Source organism: Oryctolagus cuniculus, chromosome 17 (assembly GCF_051225735.1).
Source record: "Oryctolagus cuniculus isolate XC-2025 breed Fujian yellow rabbit chromosome 17, ASM5122573v1, whole genome shotgun sequence".
In the NCBI taxonomy this organism is placed as follows: domain Eukaryota; kingdom Metazoa; phylum Chordata; class Mammalia; order Lagomorpha; family Leporidae; genus Oryctolagus; species Oryctolagus cuniculus.
Genome location: NC_142883.1, coordinates 16,929,673 through 16,948,547, shown reverse-complemented (window position 1 = coordinate 16,948,547; position 18,875 = coordinate 16,929,673). Strand labels below are relative to the sequence as shown.

Here is an 18,875-nt window from a genome sequence, read left to right as displayed (position 1 = left end):
GTCTAAAACACTGTGTTTTCAGGCAATTATGCAAGGGGTCCATCTCACACACCCTAACCGCACCTTCTTCCTACTTGAGAGACTAAAAGGAACTGCAGGTGGAATGTGGATGAGACTCAGACTTGCTTGTCAGGGAATGACAGATTCATTACCTACAATAATTCTAAGAAGCAGACTGTTCTTCTTTCCTTCCAGAGTGTTAAATAGCACAGAATACACATGGAATAGAGTATTAAACAAAAGACCTGTGGTCATGGATATAAGTTAAAGACCACTGACCTATACCTGTCAAATACTACTAAGTTCTGATGAGGCCTGTATCATAATAAAGAGGGCTGAAACTGATTTTAATGCTTTAATGCAGCATTTCTCATGGGTTTTGGACTCAGGATATCTTTACACTCCAACTTAACTGACGAACCCAAAGAGCTTGTAACATGGGTTATAGATATCAACTTACCTTATCAGAAATTAAAAGAGTTTCTAAAAAATTTTATTTATTATTAACTTAAACGTAACAATACTTGGGAACTTCAAAAAATTCATGGAAAATGGAATTAAGAGTTAAGTCTATTTTAGTCAAAACACTTTAAATCTATGTTTAACTTTTCCATAATATGCATTTCCATGAAATTCAGAAGTCTGACTCATAATCCCCATTACATGCTAACATAGACAATGTATTTCTTAATGAAAAAAAAAATAAATGGGAAGTTCAAAATGTTTAAAAATAATGAAGAATTTCAGAACAACAAAAAAAGGGAGGGAGAGAGATGGCATTGTTTAACACTTCTGCAAATTCCTTTTTAATAAAAGATGGCTGGATCCTCCTATCTGCTTTTGTATTCAATGTTATTACAATAATTTTGGAAAATTTCAGAATCATTCATGACAGAATGAGAGTGAAAAAGGTAAGTAACATCTGGATATTGTTGTGAGAGTACATGTGACCTTCTAGAGCCCTTGAAAGGGTTTTGGAAACGCTCAAGACATTCCTAGACCATGCTGTTAAGAACCATTACTTTAAAGAAATCTTAGGATAACACTGTTACGGCACACACACTTAGAGCTGCTTTGCATTTTCTTCATGACTGCATATTACAAGTGTTATCAACTATCCATGCCTCCCCTCACCTGTTGATCTAGTTCCACTGACTCACTGAGAAACAGTAGTATTTAAGACTTAAATGATTAGATATCAGAACAATAGGGTAAAAGTTACAAATGTTTTAGTTACAGAGACATCAAGGTGGCTCTTTTAAAGCATTTGATTTTCATTTTGGAGTCAGAATATTTCAGAAACAATCAGTAACTTCTTCAGACTCTCTTGTATCAAAGTAAGCCTTAGCCAAGTCAAATCCCAAGCTCATACCCAAATATGCCTGTAATTATCTAAATATTATTCTGAAAAATTGATCAGTTTAGAAGTTGGACTTCTTGTATAGGAGTGATTTATATGGCATATTTGGTAGGTGTACTGGCATTAAAATGGCTTTAAGAAAAATAAATTGGGGGCCGGCACTGTGGCACAGTAGGTTAAAGCCCTGGCCTGCAGTGTTGGCATCCCATATGGGCACCAGTTCTAGTCTTGGCTGCTCCACTTCCAGTGCAGCTCTCTGCTATGGCCTGGGAAAGCAGTAGAAGATGGCCCAAATCCCTGGGCCCCTGCACCCACGTGGGAGACCAGGAAGAAGCTCCTGGCTTCGGATTGGCATAGCTCCAGCCATTGCATCCATCTGGGGAGTGAACCAGTGGATGGAAGACATCTCTGTCTCTTCCTCTCTGTAGCTCTTTCAAATAAATAAAATAAATCTTAAAAAATAAATTGAAGAAAATTCCTCAATTGAAGAATCTAACTATATTATCTGAAAAAGTATAATGAAGCAAAAATATAATAACAAATTTTGAATTTTAGTTATAGTAACTTAAAAGAGCAAGGAGGTAAAAATTGAATCTATTCATTAGGTTTAATTGCTTTTTTTTTTTTTTTTTTTTTTTTTTTTTTTTTGTGACAGGCAGAGTGGACAGTGAGAGAGAGAGACAGAGAGAAAGGTCTTCCTTTTGCCGTTGGTTCACCCTCCAATGGCCGCTGCGGCCAGCGCGCTGCGGCCGGCGCACCGCGCTGATCCGATCTGATGGCAGGAGCCAGGAGCCAGGTGCTTTTCCTGGTCTCCCATAGGGTGCAGGGCCCAAGCACTTGGGCCATCCTCCACTGCCTTCCCGGGCCACAGCAGAGGGCTGGCCTGGAAGAGGGGCAACAGGGACAGAATCCGGCGCCCCGACCGGGACTAGAACCCGGTGTGCCGGCGCCGCTAGGCGGAGGATTAGCCTAGTGAGCCGCGGCGCCGGCCCACATTAGGTTTAATTGCTTTTTTAAATAACCACAGTAGGACTAGAAATCTTTTCCATCAAAAAGGATTAATTAATAACAAAGAATAATTTACATACTTCATATATCTCTATTAGTCTTGAAAAAATTAAGATAGGACCAGTTTGATATTTTTCAATTTCATCAAATTTCAATTTGTACTGGAAGAATAGGTTTCTGCTATAGAGTCTACAAAGTGATTATTTGGCCCAAGTTATTCTGAGAACTTAAAATTTGAATACTTTTCAGTTAAGTTTTTATTCATTTTAGTAAGAGCCTTAATTTACTAAAACTAAAACTTGAAATTTGAATGAAAATCTGGATTCACAATCTATGACGGAATTAATTATAAAAAAATTCAATGTCACTTTATGTCTCCTATCTCTTTCTCAGTTTTCCTTATCTTCTTTCTTCAAAACTTTTTCTATACTACAGAGCCATGATATGAAAAAGAGAAATAAAGAAATACATCAGACAGGATCTAGTTTTCTTGTCAGAAGCTGACTCGCTATATTTCTTATGCACTCAACATGTATGAAAATGAAATTAAAAGCTTTTGAAAATGGATAAAATGAAATGCCTCAGATCAAAATTATAGTATAAATAGCATTTAGTTTATTAATAAAAGGGACACATTTTAAGCAATTTAATACTGAGGACCATTAAGAAATATATCTTACCTTATATTTTTCATTTGCAAATAAAACTGAGGCTCTGTGAAATTTGCATAGAGGGTTCTTGGGATCAATAACAATGGCTTTGTTTAGGGTATCCAAAGCCTTCTCAGACTTTTTCAGTGCATGCTGAACCTACAAAAAATAAAAATGTTATTGTTCCCTCTTGATACAATCTTTCTCCTTTTTTAAAAAAAGATTCATTATTTTATTTATTTGAAAGGCAGAGTTACAGAGAGGCAGAGGCAGAGAGAGAGGTCTTTCATTCATTGGTTTACTCCCTAAATGGTCACAGTGGCCATAGCTGGCCCGATCTGAAGCCAGGAAGCAGGAGCTTCTTCCAGGTCTCCCATGAGGGTGCAGGAGCCAAAGAACTTGGGCCATCTTCTATTGCTATCACAGGCCATAGCAGAGAGCTGGATCAGAAGAGGAGCAGCCAGGCATGAACTAGCGCCCATATGGGATGCCAGCACTGCAGGCAGAGGCTTAGCCCACTACCCCACAGCACTGGCCCTGGTTACCTTTAAGTTTAAAAAGGCAAGGAAAACCTTGATTTTTCCCTTCATAAGAAAAACCTGCATATTTAACCACATACTACACACATTTCAACAGGTCTTCTAAACACCAGACCTTTCAAAACTGTTCAAAGAACCTGTTTACAATTGTTTCATTCAGAACAAAATACTTTTATCAATTTCAGGAACTTTTCTGAAAAGTTAATTTGCATTACAAAATTGAAAATCATTGATCTCTAATACTGGAAAATGATAATTTAGGATATTTAAATGAAAAAGTTCAAAAATGATCAAATCTATTTATTCATCACATACTCAATACTCTATTGTACAAAATGCATGTTAAAAATAGAAAATGGATGTGGTTCTAGAACTTTAACATCACTATCACAAGAATGTGACAGGATTTACCTAACAACTAACTGAACTCATCTATGTTGAGATGTTAAATAGTAGCTCCCTAAAAGAGAAAAGCATATTCTTTTATCTGAAAATAAACTCCTCCAAATTTTAAAACATCTCGGTCAATAACTTTAGAAGAATGTCTATTTTAAGAACTGAATAGGTGCTAGCATTGTGGTACAGTAGGTTAGGCTGCTGCTGCAATGCCAGCATCCCATGTGTGCACCAGTTCAAGTCCTTTCTGCTCCACTTCCAATCTAGCTCTCCTAGTTTACCTGGGAAAGCAGTGTAAGATGGCTGGAGAGCTTGGGTCCCTGCCACACACAGGGAAGAACATATGGTGTTCCTGTCTCCTGACTTCAGCCTGGCCCAGCCCCAGCCAGTGGAGCCATTTGGGAAATGGAAGATTTCTTTATCTCTCTACTTCTCCCTGTAACTGTGCCTTTCAAATAAATAAAAATAAATATTTCAAAAACATAAATAAAAAATAAATAAAAACTGTCTAATGTCATGAAGAGGTCAAGATTTATTCAAATTTGATTTACTTCTCTTAAAGAGGTGACAAAATAATTTTAAGTAGTTAGTTTCTCCATTTTTAATGCAGGAAGTTAGCATGTAATCCCATCTGCTGGTTCACTCCCCAAATACCCACAGAAGTCTCTGAGCAGGGCCAAGGCTGTGAGCCAGGAATTCACTACTGGTCTCCTGTGTTGGTGGCAAAAACATTAAGGCTGCCTTTCATGGTCTGCATTTGCAGGAAGCAACAGCCACATAATCAGGTGCTGGATCCAGACACTCTAATATAGCACTTTGTCATTCTAACAGTGTCTTAATCGTTAGGCAACATGCCCACTCTACCATGTCAATGTTTAAGTAAATTATCATAGTTGATTTCAACAGTCAATAAAGAACTAGAATTCTTTCCCAAAATAAATAGTGAAGTTCCAAACTCTAATAATTCCTCATATTGTATGGCTATTCCCACAACAGCCAAACTTGCTAAGAGAAAAAATGAGGAGGTGGGGATGGGAAGAGAGAGAGATAGAGAGCCGTGAGAGGATGAGAATAAGAATGGAAGGTCTCATCCTTACAGAGAAACAACAAGATTGTAAAAGCAAACAAAAAGCATACATTTTTTTTCCTATCAAAGCACAACTTATGATCACACACATATAAAAATGGCGATCCACATCGTCTTAGAAGATTTAATTAAGTTATGATATAACCTGTTGTTCTGAGAAATTAAGACACTTGCCTGAGAGAAGAGGGCATTCCAGTGGTATTTTTTTTATGCCAAGCCAAAAAGATGATGTTTTTGGCTGTAGAAGACTCCAGAATATTCTTCAATAATAAAAAGCCTCGATTTTCACTATCCAATTAAGTTAATAACAAAAACATTGCAAAAGGGAAACAGAGCAATGATGTTTACAAGATTACTTACTACTCCAATGTGGCAAAGTAAAACTGAACTTTGAGGGTTGATATCAAGTGCTTTCTGGAAATGCATTTCTGCAAGGCTGAATTTTTCTTGCTTATAATAAATCATTCCTAAACCATACCTGAAAGTATAAAACAAAGTATAATTTTAGGAATTTTGGCTACTAATTTAGTTCAACTAATAAAAGGACAGTATAGTGCCTGGCATTATAAAAAACAATGGAATAATTCTGGTGGTCTCTGGAGGGAGGCAAAAAGTTATCAGTCATGATACAAAGCAGAAAAGCATTTTAGAAAATCACTTTCACAAGTATAAACATCAACTGAAACCAAAGTTTGATAATGGGGAAAAAACAAACCATGTCCAGTAGTACTGCAGTGTAGATTCAATAGCTCATTTTTACTGAATGGAACCTTGTTAAGTTCTTTACGTGAATTATCTCATTTAATCCTAGGAGGAATCAAGACGAGAAGTAGGCTAGGCTGGCAGGATCTAAAGACAGGAGGCAGAAACAAAAGCCGGGTCTCCCTCATGTGTAGCACGAACAAATCACTTGTGCCATCATTGCTGGCTCCCAGGGTCTTCCTTAGAAGGAAGCTGGAGTCAGGAGCTAGAGCTGGCTATCAGAACCAGCATCTTAACTGCTAGGCTAAATGCCTGCTCTCTCATTTTTGCATAACAAAAATGAGGCTTAAAGAAATTAAATAACATGCTTAAAGTTCTACAGGTAATAAGAATTATTTAAAAAATATTTATTTATTTGAAAGGCAGAGTTACAGAGAGAGAGAGAAAGAGACAGAGAGGGTAATATTCCATCTGCTAGTTCACTCCCCAAATGGCCACAATGGCCAAAGGTGGACCAGACTGAAACCAGGAGCCAGAAGCTTCATCCTAGTCTTCCAGGTGGGTGCAGGGACCCAAGCATTTGGGCCATCTTCTGTTGCTTTTCCCAGGCGCATAGCAGGGAGATGGACCAGAAATGGAGCAGCTGAGATTCAAACCAGTGCCCATATGGGATGCCAGGGACATAGGTAGCAGCCTTACCCACTACACCACAATGCTGGCTCCAAGGTAATAAAGATTTTAACCAGGTCCTTCCTATATGATTCTATTTTTTTTTAAGATTTATTTTATTCAGGCCGGCGCCGTGGCTCAATAGGCTAATCCTCCACCTTGCGGCGCCGGCACACCGGGTTCTAGTCCCGGTTGGGGCGCCGGATTCTGTCCCGGTTGCCCCTCTTCCAGGCCAGCTCTCTGCTATGGCCAGGGAGTGCAGTGGAGGATGGCCCAGGTGCTTGGGCCCTGCACCCCATGGGAGACCAGGAAAAGCACCTGGCTCCTGGCTCCTGCCAGGATCAGCGCGGTGCGCCGGCTGCAGCGGCGGCCATTGGAGGGTGAACCAACGGCAAAAGGAAGACCTTTCTCTCTGTCTCTCTCTCTCACTGTCCACTCTGCCTGTCAAAAAAAAAAAAAAAAAAAAAAAAGATTTATTTTATTCATTTGAAAGGCAGAGTTATATATATAGAGAGAGGTCTTCCATCCACTGGTTCACTCCCCAAATGGCCACGACAGCTGGAGCTGAGCTGATCTGGAGCCAGGAGCTGCTTCTGGGTCTCCCATGAGGGTGCAAGGGGCCCAAGGACTTGAGCTATCCTCCGCTGCTTTCCCAGGTGCATTTGCAGGGAGCTGGTTTGGAAGTGGAGCAGCAGGTGCCCATATGGGAAGCCGACACTGCAGGGTGGGTCTTTAACCCACTGCACTACAGTGCCAGCCCCCCTATACGATTCTAAAACCTGAACTCCTAACAAGGTTATTTCCACATTCTTTGTCCACAAACATATGTCATGTTCAGCATAAGCATGGTTCTATTTTTATAGGTTTCAAAATTGTAACTTTTAAAAGCTATGTATTAGGGTATTAAGTTTATATGCAGGTATTTCTCTTAAATTTTCAAACTGTCAAGTGAATAATGTACAGATGGTTTACATTAAGAAAACTTCTCTTGGCATTACTAGATGATGATGGAGAATAAACACTAAATAAATAAAAGCACAACATATTTGCTCTGCATGTCTAGTATTATTATAGTGGTAATACAGGTAAAGAAAGGATAAAAACAAAACTGTGCTAACACTGGTGAAGGTGGAAATAATAAAAGAAAGACTATTTATACAGTAGTTAGAATAATAAATTTGTTCAATGTTTTAAGTTATATTTAACTTCAAGTTAAATACCCCTGTATTTAAATTCCTCCCAGCTGGGCAGCATTGTGGCGTAGAAGGTTAAGCCTCTACCTGCAATGCCAGCATCCCACGTGGGCACTGGTTTCAGACTTGGCTGCTCCACTTTCAATCCAGCTCCCTGCTAATGTGCCTGGGAAAGCAGAAGATGGCCCCTGCAGCCAAGTGGGAGACCCAAGAGGAGACTCTGGGTTCCTGGCTTTGGCCTGGCCCACTCTAGGCATTGTGATCATTTGGGGAGTGAACAAGCAGATGGAAGATCTCTGTCACTCTCCTCTACTGTAACTCTGCCTTTCAAAAACAAAATCTAAATTCCTCCCAGCAAATGCTTGCCAAGTCTAAATAACTCCCTTTAACATAATTTTTGATACAGTGACTTTTTTAAAAAAAAAGAACACTACTCCTATAAAACAGCAGAACAGACACTACACAGGTAAGAAAACTAGATCCTATTATGAACTGAATTCTTCAAGATATTACAGACAACATATACCTATGTGAAGAAAAGGTGTTGTCAGCAAGCTTAACTGTTTCATGCTAGTATTTGTGTGTGTGTGTGTGTGTGTGTATGAGAACTTCAGGCAATGTAACTACTTAGAAATAAGATATAATCCATTAAAACATACATGCACACATCAAAGTATATTTTAGTAATTCAATACTTCAAATTTACTGATAGAATAAAACAATTCTAAGATTAATCCAAAAAATAAGAGTTACAATTTCAAAATTATACTTGTTGATATTTAAACTATTAAGTCAGTCAAAAAATAAATGTCAGCAGTAAATACGGTGTCAGGGAAGAAACAGGAACAAACTGTTGCCCAACTTCTTCATTTGATAAAAATTACTGACTACCAGCATCCACAGTGAATTTGCCTCTGAACTTCATTAACACTTACCATGCGTTGTAATGTCTAGGATTGACTCTGATAGCATTTCGAAAACAAGCTAATGCTTTGTCTAGTTCTTCAGTCAACACAAACTCATGTCCTAATAGAGTATAGGCATAAGCATAATTTGGATCAACCTGGATAGCTCTCTGGAAAAATTTAATTGCAATATCATGTTCCCGTTGCAGACTGAAACAGTTTCCTGCGGCACACCAAGCCTTAAAAAAATGGAAACAAAAAATATAGATTTAAAATTTTATTTTTTCTCACAAAAGCAAACCTATGACTAAAATCAAGCCTCAGATTTCATTTAGAACAGAAACTCAAAACTGAAGAGCTTTAATAAACAATGATACTCATTATTCACAGGTGCTTTATTTGCTACTTTGTTTGCTCGCTAAAGTTTACTTGTAAACCAAGATCAATACTTGCAGCACTTTCACGGTTATTGGCAGACCACGTATTTGAACTGCCCAACAAACATGTCTTCAGTTGAGGTCAAGCAAGGCAACTTTTAGCCTTCTTGTGTCAGCTCTCACATAGGGCAACCAGAGGACAGAAATGTAGGAAGCAGAGTTCAGTGCAGTGCAGGAAGCTCAAGATCTAGGGGCTGCTGGACAGAGTTTAATCCCATCCCCAAGATTTGTGACGGTGGCCTCAGGCAAGCCACCTCAACACTTCTGAACTTCATTTTCTCTTCTGTAAGTAAAAGAAAATAGCGTCTACCCAGGATGAGCTGCTTTCAGAATTTAACATTATGATGCATGTGGTATATGTATATATTCTCACACACACACACACAAGGGTACTTCAAAAATTTTGAGGGGCCAGTGCTGTGGCACAGTGGGTTAATGCCCTGGCTTGAAGTGCTCTCATCCCATATGGACGCTGGTTCAAGACCCGGCTGCTCTACTTCCGTTCCAGCTCTCTGTTGTGGCCTGGGAGAGCAGCAAAAGATGGCTCAAGTCCTTGGGCCCCTGCACCTGTGTGGCAAGACCTGGAGGAAGCTGCTGGCTTCGGATCGGCCCAACTCCAGCCACTGCGGCCAACTAGGGAGTGAACCATTGGATGGAAGACCTCTTTCTCTCTCTGGCTCTCCTCTGTGTAACTATGACTTTCAAATAAATAAAAAAAAAAATTTTTTTTTTGACAGGCAGAGTGGACAGTGAGAGAGAGAGACAGAGAGAAAGGTCTTCCTTTGCCATTGGTTCACCCTCCAATGGCCGCTGCGGCCGGCGCACTGCGGCCGGCGCACCGCGCTGATCCGATCTGATGGCAGGAGCCAGGAGCCAGGTGCTTTTCCTGGTCTCCCATGGGGTGCAGGGACCAAGCACTTGGGCCATCCTCCACTGCACTCCCTGGCCACAGTAGAGGGCTGGCCTGGAAGAGGGGCAACCGGGACAGAATCCGGCGCCCCGACCGGGACTAGAACCCGGTGTGCTGGCGCCGCAAGGCGGAGGATTAGCCTAGTGAGCCGCGGCGCCGGCCAAATAAATAAATAGTTTTAAAAGATTTAAAAAAAAAATTTTTTTTGGAAAATGGAATTAAATTTATTTTGGTGTAACAAAAATTTATTTTTTATTTTTATTTTTTTAAAAGATTCATTTATTTATTTATTTGAAAGAGTTACAGAGAGAGGTAGAGACAGAGAGAAGAAAGGTCTTCCATCTGCTGGTTCACTCCCCAGTTGGCTGCAATGGCCCGAGCTGCGCTGATCCAAAGCCAGGAGCCAGGAGCTTCTTCCTGGTCTTCCATATGGGTGCAGGGGCCCAAGGACTTGGGCCATCTTCTACTGCTATCCCAGGCCATAGCAGAGAGCTGGATTGGAAGAGGAGCAGCCGGGACCAGAACCGGTGCCCATATGGGATGCTGGCGCTTCAGGCCAGAGCTTTAACCTGCTGTACCACAGTGCTGGCCCCAGTGTAACAAATTTTTAAATCCATGCATAATTTTTCATTAATATCCTCCACAAACTTTTTGAAAATCCCATAAATGATTTCAAAATTATTTCACCCCAAAATAAACATTTTTTTCTCATTTTATTTGAAAGGGAGGGAAACACAGATAAGACAGTTAGAGGTCTTCTACTGGCTTGTTCACTCCTCAAATGCCTGCAACAGCTGGGGCTGGCTTAGTCAGGGCAAAGCCATGAGTCCAGAATACAGTCCAGGTCTCCCATGTAGGTAGCAGGGACCCAAATACTTGAGCCATCACCTGCTGCTTCCCAGATACACAGCAGCAAGGAAGCCAGGACTATAATTAGGCACTCCAATATGGAACCTGGGCATCCCAACAGGGGACTTAACTGCTGTATCAAGTGCTTGCCCCCAAACTTATTTTTAATTCCATTTTCTCACAAATCTTTTCTTGTTATTTTTTCTTTAAGAGGTAAAGAGACAGAGTGCATTCCCATCCACTGGTTCACTTGTCAAATATCCCCGCAATGACCAGGGCTGAACAGGGCTGCTGCCAAAGACAGAAACTCAATCCAGGGCCCCAAGAAGGTGGCAGGAATCCACTTACTCAAGCCACCGATGCTGCCTCCAAGGGGCTGCCCTAGCAGGAAGCTAGAGCCAGGAGCTAGAGCAGGGATTGAAGCCAGGTACTCCAATACGGGATGCAGGTTTCTTAACCACTAGGCCAAATGCCCTCTCCATGAAATTTTAAAAATTTTCTTGGGGCTGGCGATATGGCATAGTAAACTTAGTCACCACTGTGATGCTGACATCCCACATGGGCACCTGTCTGTGCCCTGGCTGCTCCTCTTCTGATCCAGCTCTCTGCTTATGGCCTGGGAAAGCAGTGGAAGGTGGCTCAAGAACTTCGGCTCCTATACCCACATGGGAGACCTGGAAGAAGCTCCTGGCTCCTGGCTTCGGATTGGCCCAGCTCCGGCCGTTGTGGCCATTTGGGAAGTATGCCAGTGGGTGGAAGACCTCTCTTTCTGTCTCTCCCTCTCTCTGTAACTCTGCCTCTCAAATAAATAAGTAAAATCTTAAAAAAATTTTTTTCTTGTGCACACACACACACACACACATACAAATACATTTCCCTCAGGAGAAATAGCTCAATATGACAAATCAGTGTTCACAATGACTGTAGAATTACCAAAAACAATCAGAACTGATTTTATTACATTCTAGGTTTAAATATGTTAACAAAAGTATTATTGAGTATTCTTGATATACACTGAAATATAATTCTTACAAACTGGAACAGGTGAATTAACTGTCTTAAAAATGAAAAAAAAATACAATTTATTTTAAAATTATATTTTTCAATCTATATAACTTCTGCTCAATGCATATTCTTGATGACAACAGCAATTTTTTTTTTTTTTTTTTTTTTTGACAGGCAGAGTGGACAGTGAGAGAGAGACAGAGAGAAAGGTCTTCCTTTGCTGTTGGTTCACCCTCTAATGGCCGCCGCGGCCTGCGCACCGCGCTGATCCGCAGGCAGGAGCCAGGTGCTTCTCCTGGTCTCCCATGGGGTGCAGGGCCCAAGCACTTGGGCCATCCTCCACTGCACTCCCTGGACACAGCAGAGAGCTGGCCTGGAAGAGGGGCAACCGGGACAGAATCCGGTGCCCCGACCGGGATTAGAACCCGGTGTGCTGGCGCCGCAAGGCGGAGGATTAGCCTAGTGAGCCGTGGCGCCGTTCAGACAACAGCAATTTTAAGACAGTCAAATCTTGATTAATCCTGAATGATTGATCTGTTCTGTGATTTTTCTATTTGTGAATCTGTACCATATATTCTAGGTACCATATATTTCTTGTCTGCTTCTCAGCCTGGACAGAGAAAAATAAGGGTGAGTGATACTAAACAGTGTTTAAACTATTTGGTTTATCTCCATCTGATAAGGGTGATTAAGGTAACTATGTAAACAAAGTGTTTTGGCTGTCTTACCTCTGGTGAATTTTTATCCATGTCTGTTAAGTCTTTTGAAAGAACTGAAAGAGCAACATCTTTTTGAAGATGCCAAAGTGTCGTAGAGTAGATCTCCATGCCTTCAACTCTGTAATTCTCAATTCTTCTAACCTCTGAGAATATTCTTTCAGCCTGAAATACAAAAACTAGTAAGGGGAAGGGGAAACAAGCAGATCCAGTTGACATGTCTACAGGGAGAGTACTGCTCAGTCTTCACAGGCTCTAAATGGTGCCTTTTATGTGGATTAGTAATAACACAAGAACACACTGAGCGACTTCCTGTGGAAGGTCAATATTGACATAACCAATCCTACTTATATGTAACCTGCTTTTGATACACAACTCATACAAAGAACATGAGCTCTGAAAAGAAAATTTGAGTTTCTACCAAACCACAGAAAATTTACATAAAGTCATAATTTAATAAAGACAAATTAATATTTTGCTCTTAAAAAACACTTTTCCAGTTTTACTAATGGTTTTATAGAATAATTCTCTCAGGAAAGATGATGGGAAGAATGAACTGTACAACACAGAATGTGCTTTTTGCACTGTCTTTTATTGAGAGGAAAGAGGCTCACAATCCTGTGGCGTGAGCAGCACTGAACACATCCACAACGCTGCCACAGCCGCAGCTGGCGCCCCCACCTACCAATTCCAATTAGCCTTGCTCTGCAGCTAGGTGGGCATCTCGGCACCTCTCCTCAGTGTCAGCTCCTATTTTTCTCCTCATCATATTCACAGCTTCCAGAACTGTGCTTCTCTCATCCTGAAGTTTGAGGTTTTAGGTTATATAAAACCTAAACTTGATAGATTAGTTTTCTAATCTATCAAATCTATCAAGTTAGTAAATTCAAAACTCTCCAAATTTAGTTCAGAATAAGCAATATCTGTGCCGTTCTTAATGAAATGATGAATGAGATGAAATAAGAAAAGAGCACTTATAAAACTGTGAACTTGATGATTTGTAATATCCCTAAAAATATCATGAAAGTTATAAAGGTAAGTTTTTCAAATAGGCATTGGTTATGAGAAGACAAATTCAACCACCAGTCAAATACAGGAACCTGTTGGTTTCAAATGCTTTAGAAACTACTGCAGGGTCAGTGTTGTGGCATACTGAGTAAAGCCACTGCCTGTGACGCCAGCATTCCATATGGCTGCTGGTTCGAGTCCTGGTTGGTCTGCTTCTGGTCCAGCTCCCTACTAATGACATGGGAAAGCAGCAGAAGATGGCCCAAATGTTTGGGCCCCTGTCACCCATGTGGGAGACCTGGATGAAGCTCCTGGCTTTGACCTGGTCCACTTCTGGCCTTTGTGGCCACCTGGGGAATAAGCCAGTAGATGGAAGATCTCTCTCTGTAACTGACTAAAAAAAAAAAAAGGGGGGGGGGGAAGACACATCAATCTAAGCTCAAACTTTAGTTAAGTCTGAGTTACCACTCTAAAATTAGGGAGAACAATAAAGTTTATATAATAAAAAAACTTGTGAAACAACAAATTAGAAATAATTTTGAAAGGGGCTTTCCAGTTTTTGCCTACGTGAATACTGTATGTACCAAACATGATTCTAGCAGAAGCAAAGTTTAAGGTTTCCTGCCTACAATCCTCTTTAATGTGTTATACAATATCCTCTGGCTGGAGGAGGACTTCTCCCTTAAATCTTTGCATGGTTCAAGAAAGGAGGTATAACTTTCCTTTCTGGAGCTCTTTTTTTTTTTTTTTTTTTTTTTTTTTTTAAATCACAACATATTCCACCATCTCTCAGTTTCCTTACTATGCTTCATTTTCCTTCATGGCTTGTTGTTACCTGTCCTAATACATTCCTTGGCTTACAATGTCTCTTCCTAAGATGTATGCTCCACAGAGGCAAGAAACTGTCTCCTTAGTTTAGGTCTAGAAAAGAGTCTAAGATATAAAATGCACTAAAACAAATATAGAATATATGAAAATAAACAGAGCAAAAATGTAACTTTGTCACTTTTAAATAATAATTAATTTTGTTAATATATTTCTTTAATGTTTTGGCTTTCTTTAAAAAAGAAAAATTTATTTATTTATTTGAAAGGCAGAATAACAGAGAGAGATATTTCATCTACTAGTTCACTTCCCAAATGCCCCCAGTAACCAGGATTAGGCCAGGCCAAAGCCAGGAGTGTCAAAATCCATCTAGGTCTCTGGCCCAAGGTCTGGCCTCAAGGCCCATACGCCTGGGACTCAAGTACTCCAGCCATCACCTGCAGACTTCCAGGCACATTAGCAGGGAGCTGGATGGGAAGTGCGAAGGACCCAGGACTAGAACCAGGCACTTCCATATGCTATAAAGGCATCCCAAGTGGTGGCTTTTACAGGCATTTCAAGACTGAACCAGCAGACAGATGATCCCTGTCAGCTTCTCTCTGCCTTTCAATTAAACCCATAAAATTTTTTTAAAGATTTATTTATTTAATTATTTGAAAGAGTTACACAGACAGAGAACGGTAAGCAGAGAGAGGTCTTCCATTTGCTAGTTCACTCCCTAGATGGCCTCAACTCCCAGAGCTGAAGCCAGGAGCCAGAAGCTTTTTCCCACACAGGTACAGAGGCCCAAGCACTTGGGCCATCTTTTACTGTTTTCCCAGGCCACGGCATAGAGCTGGATTGGAAGTGGAACAGCTGGGACTCGAACTGGAGCCCATATGGGATGCTGGCACAGCAGGCGGGGGCTCTACTTGCTTTGCCACATCACCGGCCCCGAAAAGAATTTTTTAAGAAGATGAAAAAATTTGAAATTAGAATTTTCTTTGCCTTTAGGTTACTCAACTTAACTTTTTTGGTATAAAAACATAAAGAACATATTAATATTAAAAAGATAAAAACCTTGGCCGGCGCCGTGGCTTAATAGGCTAATCCTCCACCTTGCGGTGCCGGCACCCCGGGGTTCTAGTCCCGGTCGGGGCGCCGGATTCTGTCCCGGTTGCCCCTCTTCCAGGCCAGCTCTCTGCTGTGGCCTGGGAAGGCAGTGGAGGATGGCCCAAGTGCTTGGGCCCTGCACCCCATGGGAGACCAGGATAAGTACCTGGCTCCTGCCATCGGCCGCGGCGGCCATTGGAGGGTGAACCAACGGCAAAGGAAGACCTTTCTCTCTGTCTCTCTCTCTCACTGTCCACTCTGCCTGTCAAAAAAAAAAGATAAAAACCTTGTGATAAGGACACTGTGTCCTCCATTAAATGTTTTTCTTCATAACCTTCTTCAAGTCTCTAAAACATATTAAATGCCAAAAACTCATTCTAGCCAATAACTTTATATACTGTAGAGGGAATTAAGGTCATAAATATTTTTTAGTGGTAGGTTTGTATTTCAGATCCAACTGAATAGGGTACGAGTCTCTCATATAAGAATCAGATACATACTCATGTTTACTGCAGCACCATTCCCAACAGCTGGGAGATGGAAACTACCTAAATGTCCACCAGCTAACGACTGGATAACGAAAATGTGGTACATATACACAATGGAGTCTTGCTCAGCTAGAAAAAGGATGAAATCTTATCATTCCCAACATGGATGGAACTGGTGATGGTCATTATGTTAACTGAAATAAGGCAAGCACAGGAAGACAAATATCAAATGATCTTACTATTAAAAAAAAAACAAACAACTGAAACAGGAGTCTGAAAAAACCAAGACCAAAACCAAAAACCAGCTGATCCCACAGGAGTTACAAGTAGAATGGTGGTTACTAGAGGCTTGGAAGGGAAGTGGAGAGCAAGGGATGAGGAAAGGCTGACTGACAGTTATCAGGCTACAGACAGATGGGAACTTTTGGCCATTTTCACTATTAAGAAATGTTAAATGCTTGAAAGGTAAATACTTACCCAATTGGACATTACATAATGTATGCATGTAATGAAACGTCACAGAACACCCCATATTCATGTACAATTTTTACACATCTGTTAAAAAACTAGATATGATACATTGCTGAATTGGTTCCTGACAAATTTATCTCAAGAAATTCCCAAGAATATAAATTACTTATCCCTTAAAACAAGAAAGTTTTAAATATAAATAAGTTATAAATCCTGAAAAAATAATTATATAGCTATTACATAATACATATTGACCTCTTCACCCCAGTCTTCACAAGAATGGGCATTTTAATGAAATCTAAACTGTCTTTAAAAGGCATATACACTCTCTTCTATACTTACTTGCATGTACTCTGAAAGTTCAAAATAGGCCCTTCCAATTTGGCACAGTACCCAACCAGTGTTGTAGTGGTGAGAAGGTAGGTGGCTCAAAATATTTATAGCTTCTTTGCAGTTGTATGAACACAAAGCTAAATAACCTTTGCCCATTTCACGAAGAAGGCTCATCAAACCTTCTAGGAGAAAATAAAATAGTAAACAAGGGAAAAAAACACAATAAAACAGTTTGGCTTTCTAGAAAGACTAATTACAAATTAATCTATTAACATTGTCACATCTATCTAGAAAACAATGAAAATACTACAGTACTTACAAAGAAATTTACTGAAAACATATGCATAATAAAATGGAATTCAACAAAGATAAACATTTAGAAACAGACCTGCTGCTGCTTTTTGCAGATTAAAAGCCTGGATCTGAGGTGTGATTGTGGATATTTTCCCTTCTGAAATGATGGAAGAATCCAATTTTGTAATTTCCAGGCTATCATTTATATTAGGTTGAGTTATGCCTCCTTTATTAGTTTTACTTTTTGTTTTTCTGTTTGGGATTTTAGGTGGAAACTTCATTTTTAATTTTTTGCTATTCTCCTGTAAAGGGGGGAAAATGAGGGAAATTCCACACCTGTTATAAATGAATTTTGGACTACCCTTCAACTTTAAGTATTAGATATAAAATAAATGTACAGTCTTGATTTATCTATATTTTTCTCAAAAGAAACTTTACTGCCACGTGTTCCATCAATGTGTATGCTGGCAGTCGGTCACCCACCTCTGTGAATTTATTTTCTCTGAATAAAACCGGTCTGGCTATAAATTTGTACACTGCCTCCTCTCTATTCTGTACCTCTTTCCTAACATATTTGGTGCCCTATGTGATGAGAGGAGTGAGGAATCAGCATCTTGCCCACAACAGCCACTCCTGCATTCTCTGGGTAAGAGCTGTAATCCCCAACCCTTCCTCCAAACTCTCTTCTCTTTTCTGAATTCCTATCACTTTTTACTGTCTCTAGCTATACCTTGCCTTCTCTTTCCTACAATCTCTTTTTTCCTTCAGACCCGAGCAGACCTGAGAGATACCTCTCCAGAACACGTTCTCACTCCCACTTGACTTGCACTTCTTATTTCCCAACAAATAACACAGCCAGAGCCCTTTGCCGGATTTCATCACTGCACACAACAGCGGACTTCATTTCAATCCATCAGACTGGTAAGAGAGGCCTCTGTCAGCTCCAGCGCCCTGGGGCAATGCTTGTGACTGGTTCATCTCCCCTGGTAGGAACTGGGGTGTCCGGTCGGTTTCCCTTGCTTGGAATCGGGATGCTGGCCTAAGCTCAGGCTTTCTTGCTCTCCTCTTAGGAAGACTCAGAACTTCGGTTCTCTGTTGGAGCAATCCTTTCCCAGGGGATGCCCTGTGAAAAGGACGCCTTCCTTCAGGCCATATTTTGCTTAATCCATGGGTTCTAAAATTTTTTGCATTTTACCCGACTCCCCTTTGGTCTGACTCTTAAAAAAGCTTGTGCAAGCTAGGCCTAAAGGGAGTGATTAATTAAGCTCTGTACTAAAATTTGGCTCAAAATGGCCAGAATTTGGCACCCTTTATCTCCAAACTCTCTGCAACCTTAATAGTTTTACACAGAGAAATGGCCAATGGTCAGAGGTCTCTTATGTCCAAGCTTTCTTGCTCCTTTGGGGTCATTTTCCTCACTCCAAGCTCTCAGGGAGGAAGGCCTGGACCCTTCCCTTAAACTTTCTACCTCCCCCCCTTCCCTTCTCTCCCTCTACCTGAGAAGCCGGCACCTCGGGTACCTGATCCTTTGCTCACTACACCCTTATCTCTTCCATCCCACCAGCAGCAGTGGCCACCATTCTACCCTCTTCCTCCCTGAATTCTCTTTACCTATTTCTCCCTGAGGAAGAAAAAACTCACTGTAAGCCGTCCTCCCTCATCTGTGATCCTGACTGACCCACCTAATCCTCCACTGGATCCCACCCCACTCCCTCCAGCTACCCTACCCTCTCCCACCTCCTCTCCATCTGCGCTCCCCATGAGGGAGGTGGCTGGGGTGGAAGGTCCGGTTAGGGTCTATGTGCCCTTCTCTCTTCAAAAATGTCTAGGCTCATTCTCAGAGAATCCCTCCAGATATAAGGGATTTCTCCACCAGACTCAGTCCTATAGCTTAACTTGGGATGATCTGTATTTAGTTCTATCCTCTACCCTAACTCC

General features: G+C 40.8%; 1 protein-coding gene across 3 annotated transcripts in view; it reads right to left on the bottom strand.

The window, feature by feature from the left end:
- CDC27 (cell division cycle 27) overlaps window positions 1–18,875 on the bottom strand; it is an 86,916-nt gene that overhangs the window by 9,288 nt on the left and 58,753 nt on the right. For 2 of the 3 annotated variants that reach the window (XM_008271658.5, XM_089316863.1), the window contains exons 11-16: window positions 17,032–17,239; window positions 16,653–16,825; window positions 12,439–12,591; window positions 8,540–8,748; window positions 5,401–5,518; window positions 3,049–3,177 (exon numbers count right to left, since the gene is read on the bottom strand). In XM_008271658.5, coding sequence (XP_008269880.3) covers window positions 3,049–3,177; window positions 5,401–5,518; window positions 8,540–8,748; window positions 12,439–12,591; window positions 16,653–16,825; window positions 17,032–17,239 — 990 coding nt within the window. The remainder of the gene's footprint in view (window positions 1–3,048; window positions 3,178–5,400; window positions 5,519–8,539; window positions 8,749–12,438; window positions 12,592–16,652; window positions 16,826–17,031; window positions 17,240–18,875) is intronic. The other variant, XM_002719460.6, reaches the window with a different exon arrangement.